This window comes from Nannospalax galili, unplaced genomic scaffold (assembly GCF_000622305.1).
Source record: "Nannospalax galili isolate Female #2095 unplaced genomic scaffold, S.galili_v1.0 scaffold374, whole genome shotgun sequence".
Taxonomy (NCBI): domain Eukaryota; kingdom Metazoa; phylum Chordata; class Mammalia; order Rodentia; family Spalacidae; genus Nannospalax; species Nannospalax galili.
In genome coordinates, this window is record NW_008333879.1 from 218,115 (window position 1) to 235,000 (window position 16,886).

Consider the following 16,886-nt stretch of genomic DNA (forward strand, 5'->3'; position numbering starts at 1 on the left):
TGTGTACAAACCTTACTCCTAGCTTACTACTGCTGTTTTCTTTTTCCCCTTTTAGTGAGATCTTGTGTAAAGAGGTTGTATTGTGTTGCATTTATGTGTCTCTGTAAGCTGCCTTAAACCTTTTGGGACCAGTGTGCACAGATATGCTCTGATATATTTAATCAGGCTACATTGAGGTGAATCCTGCTTACTATATGCATCTCAGGCAGATTCTGATCAAACATCAGAGATTTCACTAATGCAACATATCTTAGCAAATTGATATTCTCCCCAAGGCAGTATTTATAGGAATCTGAATTACAGAAATTAAAGGTGAAAATATGGACTCAAATTTCCCCAGATGAATGCATTCTAGTAGTTTCTGAATTTTCAACAAAAAGGTTCATTAAACAGTAGAACCTTTCAGGTTAAAGCAGGAGTCCGAATGAAAGGGGGTTTGGGCGTGGTTCACTACAGCAAACACATTAACCAGAGGTGGGATCTTTATTTCATAAGATTCAAGATACAGTACAAAACGAATCTGTACATCTCTCTATTAACAGGATTTGTTTACACAATTATAATACATTTCACCAGCCTTTATACTGCATTTCATTAAATACAAAATAAATTTACAAAAAAGTTTACTGTGGTGTTCCTTCACAATGCCAGGTTATGGTCTTTTAAAACTTCCCCTCCTAAATATTTATAGTGGTCACACTTTGATCATATAACATTGTTTTTAAATAAAGGAGTTATAGTGTCAGATTGCTTGTCGATAAATAGTAAAAACAGCAGAGCTGAATGATCCCCTGCACATAACCAAAGGACCCTTCTTATGTATACAAAATCAGATTTTTATTTGTATAAATGGTCTCTTTAAGATACAAATCATTGCTATTTGGTGTTATTTTAAATTTTCTTGAAATACCAAGTGGATGGGTTCATTCAGCTTCTCTTCAAAGCACACAGCCCACTTAAAAACCAGACAATATGCTCCAGACAATACGGTGCACAGAAAATTTACGTTTTCACTCATATTTGAGCAGTAACTGATGAAAACATTTTGGAAAGGTTTTCTTTTGCTGAGTATTTCTTACATACATCCTGCTCTCACTGAAGGAAACACAGGCTGCACTGTTATGAAATGTACATGTAAAATGCTAGTCCAAACCTCTGTGAAGGTTTTGCAGATGCAACTGGACACTTGTACACGTGGTACACACATGAAGAGCTGAGGTTTTCATTGGGAGGCCTCCATGCCTACTTCCCAAACACTGAACAGGGGAACAGAGAAGAGAGGAAAAAAACCAAGCAACCAGCAGAACAAAACCCCAAATTCTACACGCAGAGCACTCAATCACCATATTGCTGGAAGAAGAGGTTTCTTATGCTTCCCGACGGTACAGGAACAAGAGAGTTTAGTGGAAAATGCTCAGAAATTAACCTTCTGTGCAGAAGGGTGGCACAGCTTCAAGATATCAAGACTAAGGACTTGTACTTTGACATGAATCTGGTTTGAGTGTTAATGAATTTTGATTTGAAAAAGTAGTCTTTGATTTAGGGTTTTTGTTTTTTTTGTTTTTTTTTTTTTGTGTGTGTGTGTGTGTGTGTGTGTGTGTGTGTGTGCCATCAGCTAGTAACCAAGAGAACCCACAAAACAGAAACAAAAACTTCAAACACAAAACCCTACCAATGCCACCTTTGTAAAATATGACAGAAATGAGTGGTCTCAAGACTCTGAAATAGTTGGATAACCAACCAGGCAGGTGCGCAAGACAACAGCAGCCAAATAGAGTGCCGCTGTCCGGCTTGGCAGGTTGCAAGCCAGACCACCAAGGGCAGCAGCAGAGCGGGCCACAGGGAGCAAGACAGCCACGCTCCACCTGGTACATCTAGTCCTAATGCTAAAACTCCCGAATCCCGGAGTTGGCTTAATGTCACTGACATTAACTAGCTTTATTGCCATTTTATTCAAATGGATGCCATTTGATTAGGTAAGTATTGTGCATTATTTTTAAAGAGAAATACCAAACCCAATTTCTATTTGCTTGGGTACCATGTCCCTTGAACAGTAGGAAAAAAGGAACAAAATATCTTGAGATGGTCTTTGAAAGAAACCGTTAAGAACTGAATTGTTTAATAAAACATACGGTTCAGATTTCTGGTAGTGAAGGACCCAGGGTGAGAATAGAGGGTGGGAACAAACCACGAAAAAGACACCTGCGGTGTCACTAATGGAAAGGACAGCAAGGGGCAAGGTGACAGGAAGCTTGCTACACAGAGAATGACACACTTTCCCATCTAGCCTTAGGCAGTGTGTGTTATTTTAAAAATTATTTTCTCCAAGTACTCCACGCGGGAAGAAGAGACATATGTAAAAATGCCGCCCAAGGAGGTTTCAGGTGGACGGCAGAGGGAAAACATAGAAGTCATAGTCATCTTAGGTTTCCAACTTTTTATTTGTTTTTTTAGAGACTGGGTCTCATTGAGTTGCCTGGGCTGGTCTTGGGCTCTGGGGCTAAAGTCATCTTCTGCTTCAGTCCCTCAAGTATCTGGGACATGCCATGCACCCAGTTCCTGTTAATTTCTAAATAAATTAAAACAGTGTCTTCTAAACAGAGAGCGGCTGCTACCATGGATTATACTTACTCTGCCGGGGGCAGGGTTGGGGCAGTGTCAGCAGCAAAGGCACCAACTTACTGTACCACCCGCACTCTAAGACACAGAACAAGCTTTAATATTTACATGTGCTCCCAAAGCAACCTTACATTTTTGAGAGGAATATCTGCTACCTCTCAAAGCTACACTTTTATATGCATGGTCCTCTCCATGACCACCTCTTCAAACTGGGAGGTGAATTGTCTGGGAGGAAAGTTTGCTTACCAAGTTTCCCATAATACTGTAAGCACACACACAAAAGTACACAACTTCACACTTAAACCTTCATATTCATTTTAGATTAATTAAATCTAATTCTAATTACAATCCCAACATTAAAACCCAAAGCATTACAACTCTACAAGTAAAAAACCTAAGTTTCCTGGCAGATGATGGCTTATGGAAGAAAAGTGTAAAGTGAGTATAAATAGGCTGTTGTCCACTCACTGACTGGATACAGGCTGGTGAACACTACCACTGGATGATTGCAAACAATAAAAGTTCAGTTCAGGTTTGAATTCTTTCATTTGGGTGATTATGTAAAGTTCTCAACTGCTGGTCTTTTCATCTATTTAAGCAGGAAATTCTCAAGTGTAATAGTCTTGAATTTTCTAACATTAACAACAGAATGGTGGTGAATGTGACAGCTATGGCCACATAAAACTGTCAGAAAGAAAAAGCTACCGGAACACAGAGTGGTGCACACAGACACTGGCTCCTGCCAATCACAGGGTGTAATCCATCCTCAACTCTCTGAGTTTTAGTATTCTAAGAGTTGTCACTGCCTCCCATGTCCGGACAACAGTATTTCATATTTGAAGAGTTCAGGAAGGTTATTTGTTCTCTGTGCAGTAAGAAACGCAAAGTACAATAAAACCTGGGAACCAAGTGTTTCAGCTTTTGGGAAAGTGTCTCTATGATCCCTCCAAAGTCTTTTAAGACTGTTTTCTCTTTCTCCATTTAGTCCATCCCCTGGCTTCTGGATCAAGACTCTGTATACGCAAACAGGCAAATTACAATGAGTAGGTGGGGGCGAATTCTTATGTTAGTGCAAGATGTCAGTCCATCAAGTTTTGTTTCTATTCCATTACAAGGAAGTGAAGTTCACACAGAATTCTTTAACAAAGCCTTTCAGTCTTTGAAGAAGTATGGTATGAAGTGTCACAGTCACCAATTTAAGAGACCTTGAGACAATTGCTTTTAAAATAAAAAATGCATGTAGACTGCTAAATTTGTTCAGTTATTGCAGTTCCAAAACACTTCGTAGACATCTTTTTTTTTTTTCTGAAACGTAAAAAGCAAGTTCTATTTTCAGACTTAAGCATGTTGAGGGTTAAACTTGCAGTTAACTAGGTTTTTCCAATTTGGTCAGTTTTTAGTGTCAATGCACGGGATGTTAAAGACAGCTGATAGGAGAACTTGTGGGCAATGAAAAGATGAAAAGGACCCAAGAAAGACAGTTGGGAATAGCACATATCAGAGTGTCTCCTATATGCTTCCAGAAAAAAGGGAAGGAGGAAGGAAGGAAGGGAGAAGGAAAGAAGGAAGGAAGGAAAGAAAAAAGGAGGGAAAGCCACTGAGAGCTGTTATTCCACATGGCACTGAAACAAACATTCAACTTAGCTTAGGTAACAGTTACTTGTCCCTGAAAATAAAGGCATCAGATTCTAAGCAGCTTTAGGAATTCAATGCTTCCTGGAGCCTCTTCCAGGAGCTGGCCACCATCCACAGTCCTTCATCAAATCCAAGTGTTCTCAGCAACCGAGTTCCTTAGTGGTCATGGACCCAGCTGGCCAGGTGGCTACTACTGTGGTGGCTGCTGCTCTGGTGGTCCTTCCTGCTGGGGAGGAGCTGGCCGTGGCCCTGGAGGCCTGGGGACAGGCATGTCCTGGTGCTGCCTCTGCCTGTAAGCTATGACTGTGCCCAACAGCAGTGCGATGATGGTCATGAGGTAAAGGTCCCACTCAGGTCCCAAAAGCTGGTCCATATCCAGTTGGGTGAATAGATCTCTAATCTTAATGAGAAGAACACATAGAAAGCATTAGCACCTCATGTCAGGGAAAAAACTCTGAAAGGAATTACATCACAATTAGTGATAAACACAGAACTGTTAAGAACTGTTTACTGGGAAATTCTGCAACGATTTTTAAAAATGGGTTTAAAGTCTTCAACTGAAGCTCACAGGGATGTGTCTCAGGAACTGAGCTACTGTTTCCTAACAGCTGACTACATGTCTAATAGTTCTTCCCATCAGTAATCTAATGCACCAACTTCCAACTATTTCTAACAGAAAATATTTGAAGGGAACACTGGGACAAGAAAGGAAGAAGGGGAAAGTTCGAATACCAGTACAGCTCTTAAGTGTGCCATGGACAGTATGCCTGCTGAACGGTGCTTCTAAGGACCAGCAGCTACTCTACCACTTCTCCATGTAACTGAACACCACAGCAACTCAGGTGCTCAATAGTGGAGTGACTGATGCCTTTTAGTTGGTTTTGACTAAAATGCACACTATTTTAAACACATGAATTAGAACTTACACATTTTAGTCTAAGATTCTGTTTTATGAGGATAAACCTGAGATTTTCTGACTCTCACCAAAACACAAAACACAAAATTATGACTAAAGCCCTCTCATATACTTGTAGATATGGGTGCTGAAGTTTTCTAGAACAAAACTATAGTAAACTATCATGCTCCCTGGGAGACCACACATTCGACTTTTTTTCTTTTTGGTCTTTTTGAGACAGGGTCTCACTGTAGCCCCAACTGGCCTGGTGGTGTGTGCCACCACGCCTGGCTACATTTGACTTTCTTATCACCAATACTTAGTCTCCTTTAGCTCATCATTCTTTCATTTTTTTGTTTGGGTCTTTCTGCATTAAAAAACCAGAAACATAACAAGAAACAATGCCAGACAGGAGATACCTTCCCTTGAGTTATTGGCTAGGGTGGCCTAAGAGACTCCTAGCCAGTAACCCAGCATAGAACTGGGAAAATGAACAGCAGACGCCAATCTTATCTAGAGGAATGCTGGCAACTGATTGCTGCTAGATGAAGAAGAGCTGATCTTCCTAAAACAAGGAACTCCAAATAGGCTGACTAGACTCAGCGGACAGACTAGCACTGGGGAACTGCTGGGGGCACTGACAACAGGGGATGGCAACAGGGATAACAGAGTATATGGACTCCAGTGGTGGTGGTGGTGGGGCTATGGGAGGGTGCCATTTGGGATGTGGGTATAAAGATGAATAAGATTGTCTGGGATGTTCTATTTCTCAAAATATCCTGTAACTGTGGTGAGTCACCTGTCCTCTTGTTCAGGGAGGACATGGAGACCCCAAGAGATGGACATGAACCAGCGTCCAGTCTACAAAGAGAAGGGTCAACTCAGAGGAGGCATCTCATTCATGCTTCCAAGTGAAGCCAGACATGGTTGAGTTTTAACTTATCGTCACATAGATGGAACTGGTGATCCCTGAGGAACAGAACCTCAAACGACCTTAGGTATAAAAATAAATTGATTTATTTGGGCCAACTGTATGGTCTTAAACACCCAAAAGGAAAGTATAACCAAAGACTAAAGCCATCAGTATATTTCTTAAGAGTTCAAGGGATTACACTTCCCAGACATTAGGCTTAAGTCTATATAAAAAGTTATTTAGACAATTATTGTCATTGATGATTTTGTTCCTAGCCAGAAAGTGCTGCTCAGATATAAGACTTCAAATCTTGGTCTGCAATACTGTAGTGCCCACCTGTAGCTAAGGGAGACAACCAGCTACTGTTCTAAAATGATGGATAAATTTATTTTCTCCCCCTATCTAGAGGCCTTTGAGAGGGAACTGGCACTAATTCTAACCACCCCAACAGCTATCAAACAACAGCTATCAAAGTGCCTGAAAACAAATCCTGAGTCTATCACTCTAGAGTCCAGCCTTGGAAGACAAAAGAAAAACGAGGAAGAACCCAACAGAGGGATGATTTCGGAAGCCCTTGTCAAGAAATTCCAATGGACTTTCTAGTTCCCTATCTAGAACTTGTAATGCTAATTACTCTTGACTTTACTTCTCCTTCACACACACACACAAAAAGCAATTTGGGAGTCTTTTAGATAGACCCATTGAAAGGGGTACTCCAATTGCCTCACCCTGCATCCCTGTTCAGCATGGAAGAAGCCAGAGCAGTCTGCGTCCCAATTTCCTATTGGCTATTTGGGTAACCTCTTCAGTGCATGGTATAAGAATAGGAGGTAGGAATTGGCTAGGCAGTTAGGGTAAAAAGACTCCAAAGAAAAGTAACCAGTTTTTTGGCTAAAAGTCAAAATGTCCTTGGGCCTCTTAGCAACATACTATGTTCCAAAGGCCAAAAATGTCGAAAGTATTTGGGAGCTTGTATCTAATCCTCAAAAGATTTTAGGGAGACCTCTTAAGAGAGGGGACTGCTAGAGTAGGAAAAACCCCATTTAAAAAGAAAGAAAGAAAGAAAGTGATGGGGAGATATGGGAGGGGAGGGAGTGGGAATGGATTTGATCAAAACACCTTATATGCATGTATGAAATTCTCAATAAAGTTTTTTTTAATTAAAAAAAAGAAGAGCTAACACCAATATTTCTCAAATCGCTAGGTAAAACAGAAAGAGAAGAAACCTACCCAACCCATTCTATGAAGCAAACCCATTCTATGACACCAAACCAGACAAGAACACAATGAAGGAAGAAAACCATAGATCAATTTCTTTGATGAACACACACTCAAAAATACTTAATTCTTGCAAACCAAACTGAAGAACATATGGAAATCATACACCATAACCAAACTGGCTTCATTCTAAGAATGCAAGTTTGGCTCAACACATGCAAATCAACACATAAATGGACTTTTGAGGACATAGCTCTTAAGATCATCTCAATCAATACAAGAAAATGCATTTGACAAAGTCCAACACCACTCTATTATAAAAAGCCCTAAAGAAACCAGCAATGAAAGGAACAAACCTCAACATAATAAAGATTAACTATAACAGTCTATAGCCAACATTAAGCTAAATAGGGAAAAACTAAAAACATGTCTTCTAAAAGACTCTCCTCTCTTATTGAGTTAGTGTTCAAAGTCTTAGCTAGAGCAAAATGCCAAGAGGAAAAATAAATAAATAAATAAAAGGAACAGAAAAGGTCAAATTATCCCTGTTTACATCACTTCTCAGCCTTTTGACAAGGATCAAGTGCAGCAAATTATCCCTGCTTGCAGACAGCAGGATCCTACACTTGAAAGACAGAATAGACCAGCAAACAACTTGCAGAACTGGTAAACACTTTTAGGAAAGTAACAGATACAAAAATCAGTAGCTTTCTAGATACCAATAATAAACTTGCTGAGAAAGAAATCGCTGAGAAAGAAATCAAGGAAAATATCCAATTCACACATGGCTTCATAAAAATTTAAATACCTAGGAATAATGGAGGTAAACTTCTACAAAGAAAACTTCCAAACAATGATGACAGAAAATGAAGAAGACAACAGAAGATGAAAAGACCCCCTATCTGCATGGATTAGCACAGTTAACACGGGAAAACGGCTACATTATGGAAATTGATATTCAGGCTCAAGGTAATCCACATCAAAACCCCAATGATATTCTTCACAGTAGAAAAAAAATTCTAAAATTCACCAAACACCTCAAATAGCCAAAAGAATCTTATACAGAAAAAGTAATACTGAAGTACTATGAAAATAGAAAGTAATTTGTTGTACAGCAATTTCTTCCAAGTTGAAATATTTCCTCCCAGAAGGAGGAGAGAGGCTCATGAGATTCAGGAAATACAAACATCACCTGTCTGGGAAAGTCGAAACTTCCAAGTGTCATAAGCCCAATATTATAGAATTGCTCATATTACAGAAGCAGTAAACAACTGCGGAGGGAGGAGTCTCTGCTCAGCCCAAAGGCCTAGAGGAGACATTCCAATGAGCTTATTTGCCAGGAGGAGATTCCCAGATATGTTGAGCTGCTGCAAGTTGTACAGAGAGCCCCAGGATTGCAGCCATGGTGGGGTGGGCTTTTCAGTGTTGCAGTCTTCCATGTTCCTGTAAGCAACCCTCACACACACTCCTTTAAGTAACACAATAAACTCATGGCTTCACCAAAAAAAAAGAAAAACAAAAACCCAGCAAAGATATCCTCTCTCTGGTATATTATCATTAAATCACTGACAAACATTATGGGAGATAAGGGCCTGAACCAGCCCTGAGAGAATCAGAGAATGGCCACACTGTTGGCACCCTCTCTCTCTGTGCTGCTGAGGATCAAACCTAGGGCCGTTCATATACTAGGAAACTGGTCTATCTCCTCGCTCTATCTGCAGCCCTCACTGTTAGCCTTTTAGGTGCGGCACACTCTGGCCTAGGCTACCAAGGAACTCTATAGACAACTGACATACACACATGTAAGCAACTGGGAGGACAGTCTGTTATCTCTCAGGTCTTGGGGGTCTGTGTGTGGAGGGCCTCAATAGTGTGGGCTAAGGTACCAAAGTGACAGAAGTCCGTTTTTTCTGTTTGTGTGAGAGCAGCAGTGACTGCTTTTAAATCTGCAGTGCAGAGAGAAAGCTCAACCTTGAGTCTGACTCTAATGAAGGGGGTACCATCTGTTCTCAAAGACATTCATGAAAGGTTCAAACAGCATCCTTTTACAGCCCTGATGGCTCTGAACACCACAGGGTTTACAGAGCAAAATGCTGTACCAGCAAACCCATTATTAGAGACTACGGGTACTGGAGCAAAATATAAGTGGCAGAAACCAAGGGCACTGGCATGTAAGTTGTTAACTACAGCTGGCAGCTTTGAAGAGCGCAGCTAACATACCTCCTCTCTAGGTTCTATTAGCTTAGTTAAGAAACTCAGGCTATTTTAGACTGGAAAAGTCTGGTGGCGTTTTTAATTTATGTTTCACTGTTGTGAGAATCAGAAGCACCAGCAGGTTCTTTGGTTAGTCTCCACCTGCTCTTTGTTCTCTTACAGATATTGATTTGAGTTACTGCTAGGCATCATTTAATTTCATTAACTACTGTTTCAAACTGTCATGTGTTAGTCTCAGTTTTCCCTAAACCAGAACATACCTGCAGCACTAACAAATGGTTTAGGTAAGCACACCATAGATGATACCTAAAAACCATGCTGGTTGCTTGTCTACCTTCAACTTACCCAGTAAGCTCATGTGCCCTTCCCCTGGGCAGAACGGTAGAACTAAGACTGAGAGTGCAGCGCTCCCTGTCTTTCAACTTCTAAGGTACAAACCTCCAGGCCTGAGAAGGTGGCATACTTCATAGTTTAAGTAGAAGAGACACAGATCACTTACATTTGCTTCCCGTATGTACTGCAAGAAATAGACGACACCCAATTTGCAGAGTGCCAGGAAAACAGGTACTTGTGCATCAGGGCTGGCCTCAGCTGCCATGTCATAAAAGCGTTTTGCAAGGTGAATATCCTAGAGTGCAGGGAACAAAGCAAAAATAATTTATCAAAATAGGTTTAAAAATATTTAGTTTATGTTTCAGGAAAATGTTTCACCTTTTAAGTTTTCATTTTAAAATTAATTTCCCTCACCTAAAGGAAAGACCCAAGCTTTAATCAGGTAAAATTTCTTTAATTACCTAACTAGATAATTCTGAAAAATTTTAATCAGGAATTGGAAAGTTTAGCTCATTTCCTCCAGTGTAACACAGGATTTGATGTGTGGACACGCTGACCTGGAGACTTCCAAGGATGACCTCTAAGTTCCAAGCTAATCCTTCCTACGTAAAACTTCAATCAGTGTAAAGTAACTCCAGTTTCAGTTGAAACCGGGGTAGGCACACTCGGGAATTTCTACTGCTTCTTGCATGGAGAATGGTAAGGCAATCTATTTTGGGGTTCCTCAATTTCTACTATGTGTCTTTCTAAGACAGAAACAGCAGGGATCAAGGTTATGTGCATGGCAACCTGTCCCCTTTGCAAAGGGTGGCATCAGTCTCACATACCCACCCCTTCCTCAGTTACGGTGGGGGTAGGCAAACCTCAGAGAGCTCACACAGAAACACCCTGCAATGCTGGTTTTGGAGAAGGCTCCTGTGCCCGTTGGTCATAAACCATCACAGGGCTTCTTAATGTAGACAGGTCCCTGTAAAGGGTGATCCAAGTCATTACTAATTCTAGACCAGGACAGAGGGTTCAAAATTCAGACACATGGCAGCATGGGATAGGGGGAGTTGTGAAAAATTTTTACTTAAATCTCTGACTTCGTCCATGCCCCACTGTCAAAGAATACCAAGCTCTAGGACAGAATTCCGTGATACACGAGAAAGGAGGGGTAAGCACTAAAAATTACCCCTCACTTATATAACCAGCAGTGACTTCCAGTTATTCCTGATTCTTACCCTTGTGTCATTAGTTAAAAAGAAAAGTATCTTTGATTAGTGGTCAGAGTATGGTTAGCATCTGATTTGAAAAAATACATAATTCTAACATTTTTTGATTACCAAAGTTGGATTTGGGACCCAACTTTATATGCTAACAAACTTTGTGCTCTGTGGATGATTCAATAGGATAATTAAAACATATCAAATCATATCCTGAATTACATTTTTTTAATAATTCCCAATCTTCATACTTTAGGTAGCCTACACTGGTCTGGAAGTCCCTAGGTAGCTGAGAATGACCTTGACCTCATCCTGTTTCCATATCCCAGGGGCTGGGATTATAGGCATGTGCCACCATGCCCAGCTGGACTGATTAGTTCTTAGCAATATGGATGTTTCATTTACAATGTAGGAAAAATTGGAAAAAGTGATTACGACTTGTAAATATATGTCATGATATGAGATACTCTGACTTTTGTATCTGATTACTTTTTCCTCAAGAGCTGAACCCTCATTCGCTTCCTGAATATTATGCCTTTTGTTGTATTCGTTATTCATTACACTTTATAATGTATGGATGAGCTTTATTTTATAGTGTCACTTGAATTAAAAACTGAAGCCAGCCTTTATGACAGAAACTAAGTCTGTTTGGGCTAATGGGCCCAATAGAGAAGCTTTACTAAATATGTCACATGGCAGAGATCTTCCCGAAATTGAATGCACTGTCTGCAGTTCTAGAGTTTTGGTAAACTACATTTAAGCATCTAATCATAATTAATAGTCTCAATGTTAAGATAACTTTAAAAAGTACTTTGTCAAAAAATGGTGCATTAACAAAATGAAATTAACAGGAATCCTTCAATCTCTGAGCACATTAGGTTAACGAATACCCCTAAGAAACAGAGTAAGGGGTATAATTAATAGTCACTTCACAAGCCTTGTAAATCTTTTCTGTACTCTTCCCAGGAACTGAGAAGTGAATGGCCCCAGATATGAAGGCAAATCCTTCAAGTTATCAGCAGATAGAGCTCTAAAACTAACTTTTTTGGAGACAGGTTCTTTCTATGTAGCCCAAGATGTCAGAGAACTTGCGATCCTCCTGCCTGAGCCTCCTGAGTGCTGGGATTACTGGTGTGTGCCACCATATCACACTTAACAATTTTAAATGACAGATCATTCTGATTTTCACTCTAAAGTAGCTTAAAGAATTTAGTGACACTGTTAAAACTCTATGTACTTATTTATGTGAACAAGAGTCCAGTCATGTTTATAATAAAATGAAAAATAGAATTAGTGCAAAATGCCCTTAATAATAAACTAACTAAAAAACTTCATTTTCCTAAAACATTTAATAACACAAAAATAAAAATTTAATTTTACTGAATTGGTTGACAAAGTATTAATAACCAGCCCACAGTAAGTAATATGTTATGAAGTTTCTTTAACATTTATATAATGGGAAGTAAAATTAAATTGACAGTGTTTCTTGCCATACGGCTCCCAGGTGTACATACGCACTAACGTTCAGACACTGTATGTGCATTTCTCAGGAGGTTTGGGGGGCACCACATGTCCCTCTGGGTTCCCTAGCCCTCCAAGATCCATTCATCTCTACTCTTTCTTTCTCCCATCCGACCTCCCTTTGAGTGGTTGGTCAGAGTGGTCCAAGAGACTCCTAAAATAACTCAGGCTATTGTCAGAGCTTGTGATTATCTCCCAAAACCCTACTGCTGAAGACAGGGCATACTTCAGACCCAGGGCTTGGAGCGATGGCACAGGAAATGACCTAAAAGCCTTCTACCTGAAGTTTAGCCCTCATAATGTTAGATGATAATATGCAAACTTCAAAGGGAAAAAAAAATCACTCAATGGTCCAACACAGTCTGACAGCCTAATAACCATAATGACCAGCACAGCAAACTACCTCTATAGGTGCAGTAGTGGCACTGTTATCTGGGGGGGGGGGGGGGGGATCTAGTTGGACTTAAAACCCTCAATGGGAATGAACTATGGGTGGCACTGTAAATTCAGCCAAATACACATGGCTGGAGAGGTCAGAGAGCCTAGAGAAAACTCTCTTTCATATCTCTAGACAAATGAAATTTCTTACCATATGCTAAATATGGATCCTTATATTTACAGACAAGTGTACCGTATGCCACTCATCAAAGAAGCTTCTTTTTGCAACAGATGGAGACTACTGCAGAACTGCACAACTGGTCAGACACAGAGAATATATGTCTGAGAGATGCCCAGTCCTATGTGACACAGCTACAGTCGAACCTTTACACCTAGGAGCATGGAACACAGCAAAACAAGAGGTGGAGAGAAAACTAGTGCATCCCTCTACTTTCACCAGTAAAGTTTCCTTATACAACAGAGTGCGATGCACACAGAAGGCCACAACTGGCCAAGTTTTAAAGAATAGGAGACTGAAGAGTGTGTGACCCTGTCTAGGACTCCTATATTAAACCTCACCCACCTATGGCTCAGTGACCATTGCAGAAGAGGGGTGGAAAGATTTTAAGAGCCAGGGGCCAGGGCTGGTTCATGAACACAGGGAAGCAGAGGCTTTCAGGCCACTGGAAATTTGTACATGTGAACTTGTGGCAATGGTGTCAATCAACCCATGCCAACTCAATCAGATAAGGGCCCAGAGTGGAGCAAGAGAACTGGGTGGTGGGCCAGCCCTAGAACAGGAACTATTGGAGACTGATTACTACTGGGTAGGGGAAGAGTATGGCTTACATACTATTGATCTCTAGATAGGCTCACTATACTCCAGTGGATGAATTTGCACTGAAGGACATCTGGGTACAAATACTTGACTAGACAGGACTTAACATGTATGGAGGAATACATGAGGTCTGGTGGGGGGGTTAAGGGGTATGGATTGCAGGGGTGGTCTGAATTTGATTAAGAACTGTTGTATGAGATGTACAAAAGCTCAATAAAAATTTTTAAAAAATTGATATACTTTTTGTTGGCAGTAAGCATAAAAAAATGACCAGTTAAAGACTTAAGCATTAAAGACAGAACATTAGTATATAATTCTTTATGTAGAAGCTATCACTGACAATATAAAATTTAGGGGAAAAAAATCAAGATATTAATTAATTAAAGAACTTACATTTATATTTAAAGAATAGAGGACATCAAATTATTCTGTTTAGATTGGATTGCATATTATAAGAGAAATTTAATAATTTTATTTTAAAAGTGTTACTATTTAAAATAGCTTATTTTAGGCCCTTTGAAGCCTAAGAAAAATTTAAATGTTAAAAGTAGGTGTGCTGGATAGTTTTAGTGTAAACTTGACACACCTGGGTTGAGGGCACCTCAATTGGGGAATTGCCTCCACTGGACTGGCCTGTGGCAATGTCTGTGGGGTATTTTCTTGATTGTTGAGTGATGTGGGTTGATTGCTGAGTAATGTGGGAGGGTCCAGTCCACTGTGGGTGGTGCCAACCATGGGCAGGTAGGCCTGTGTTGCATAAGAAAGCAGGCTGAGCATGGATCAGGGGAGCAAGCCAGAAAGCAGTGTTACTCCATGGCCTGTGCTCCACCTCCTGCCTCCAGGTTCCTGCCCTGAGTTCTTACTTTGGGCTCCCTCAGAAATGAGCTGTGACCTGGGAGATGTAAGCTGAATAAACCCTTTCCTCCCTAAGTTGGTAGTGGTCAGAGTATTTTGTCACAGCAATGGAGAAACAAACTAGGGAAGAAATTGGTACCAGAGAGTGGGGTATTGCTGTGACAGACCTGATGTTGGAGGATGGTGGAAGTGTTCAGAACTTTGGCCTGGAAAAGTCATTGAGTGCTTAGAGTTTGTTGCTGTGGAGCTTGGAACAGTTATGCTGAAAGAGTTGTGAATAATGGAGGCCTGGCTTGTGAAGCTTCAAAGGGAAGCAGAGACTATCAGGGCTGTTTGTGTGATATTTTGAATTGAGAATCTGTGGGTTCTGGTTAGCTGAGGCTGAAAATCAGCTCTAAGTAACAAGAGACCAGCATCACTGTGATGAAATCTTTTGGCAAGTATTTTCTTGGGGCCCGCACACAGTGGTCAAGAGGGGACCCGAGCCTCTATCTCAAGTTGGAAGCAGGAACCCCTGCAGGGTTCTGGTGTTGAAAGGTCACAGAGAGTAGCTGAGGCTTGGCACTCTGAAGCCAGGAAAGGCCATAAATGAAAGTGCAGCTTCAGTTGCAGAGAAGACCCCAGAATTGAAGGGGTCATGGGGTGCAAAGCCTCAGACTCTCTCCAAGAGGCAAGAAGAGGCCATTGGTGAAGGTGCAGCCCTAGTTTCAGTGGAGACCTCAGCTTTTTGGAGATACCAGGACCATGGGACAACCACTAAGGACAGCAGCATCAGGTGTAGAATGGAGCTGGCCTGGGTCTGTGAGATGGTGTGTACTGTGGACAGCAGAGTCAGAGGAGGGGAGCTATCAGCACCCTTTGGAGCCCAGAGGATCATGAATCCCAGATGTCCAGCCTTGAGCTACTTTGCTGGACTTTGGTTTTGCTTAGACGTACCTGATTCTTCCCTTTGAAATAAGACAGTACTTGCTTTGGATTTTATAGAAGCCCACCCACAGTTAAGAGACTTTTTTTTTTTTTTTTTTTTACAAAGAGACTATGGATATTTCAGTGTTTCGATTTTTTAAAGGACTATGGGGCTTTTGAGGTTGTACTGTGACAATAATGTTAACATCATATCTTGGGGACAAGAACTGGAAAGGTAATGTGTTTGTGTGTCAAGGTGACAAGGGGTCAATTGTGCTGGACAGCTTTGGTGTCAACCTGACACATGGGGGTTGAGGGTGCCCCAATTGGGGAACTGCCTCCATTGGACTGGCTGTGGTCATATCTGTGGGGCATCTTCACAGATATGTTGAGTCATGTGGGAGGGTCCAGCCCATTGTGGGTGGTGCCACCCCTGGGCAGGCAGGCCTGTGTTGTATAATAAAGCAGGCTGAGCAGGGGCCAGGGAGCAAGCCAGTAAGCAGCGTTCCTCCATGGCCTGTGCTCCAGCTCCTGCCTCCAGGTTCCTGCCCTGAGTTCCTACCTTGGGCTCCCTCAGTGATGAACTGTGTCCTGGGAGATGTAAGCTGAATAAACCCCTTCCTCCCTAAGTTGGTAATGGTCAGAGTATTTTGTCACAGCAATGGAGACTCAAAGTAGGACAGTAGGTAAGTAGTATATAGTTTCTCAAAATCCTTTTGGAGGCATATAGGCAAAAACTTAGCACCAAAGGTCTAGAGAACATTGGACTTCATTAGGAAGATGAAGGAGTCAGAAATAAGATCATCAGTAGAAAAGATCTGAATCCATTTCAAAATAATTCAAAATAGTGGAACTGGCTAAAGGTGGAAACATTTCTGAAACATAAGCAGTGCTACACCTTCATGTCATGAACCTAGTTGTAACTTCATATCCCAGTACAACAGCGAGAATACTAATGTGTCCTAAAAACCAGAGATGGAGGCACAGTCTTCTGAAATACTAGAAATCAGCTTCTTAACCTACTGGCCTGAAGTCTGATGGACTGCCAAAGAAATTCCGTTTTTTATACACATGTAGGCATTTCTCCTCATATTACTCAAACATCAATTTGGATGCCCACTCACCTGTTTGATGCCTAGTCCCTTTTCATGCATATACCCCAGGTTAAACATGGCTTGGGCACTATGCTGCTGCTCAGAAGCCAGACGATAATGAATAAAGGCAGTCTCGTAGTCCACATCAGTGCCAAATCCATAGAAATGGTAGTCTCCAAGCTTAATTCTAGCCACAGTATAACCTTAAAGACAAATTAAATGCAAAACTGCCAGTAAATAAAATTATTTATTTATTTATTTA

The 16,886-nt window shown here is 41.0% G+C and overlaps 1 protein-coding gene across 1 annotated transcript in view; it reads right to left on the minus strand.

The window, feature by feature from the left end:
• Positions 1-464: 464 nt before the first annotated feature.
• Positions 465-16,886, minus strand: part of Sel1l (SEL1L adaptor subunit of ERAD E3 ubiquitin ligase) — a 64,798-nt gene continuing 48,376 nt past the window's right edge. The window contains exons 19-21 of the mRNA XM_008828663.3: positions 16,655-16,827; positions 9,994-10,122; positions 465-4,654 (exon numbers count right to left, since the gene is read on the minus strand). Coding sequence (XP_008826885.1) covers positions 4,445-4,654; positions 9,994-10,122; positions 16,655-16,827 — 512 coding nt within the window. The 3' untranslated portion in view covers positions 465-4,444. The remainder of the gene's footprint in view (positions 4,655-9,993; positions 10,123-16,654; positions 16,828-16,886) is intronic.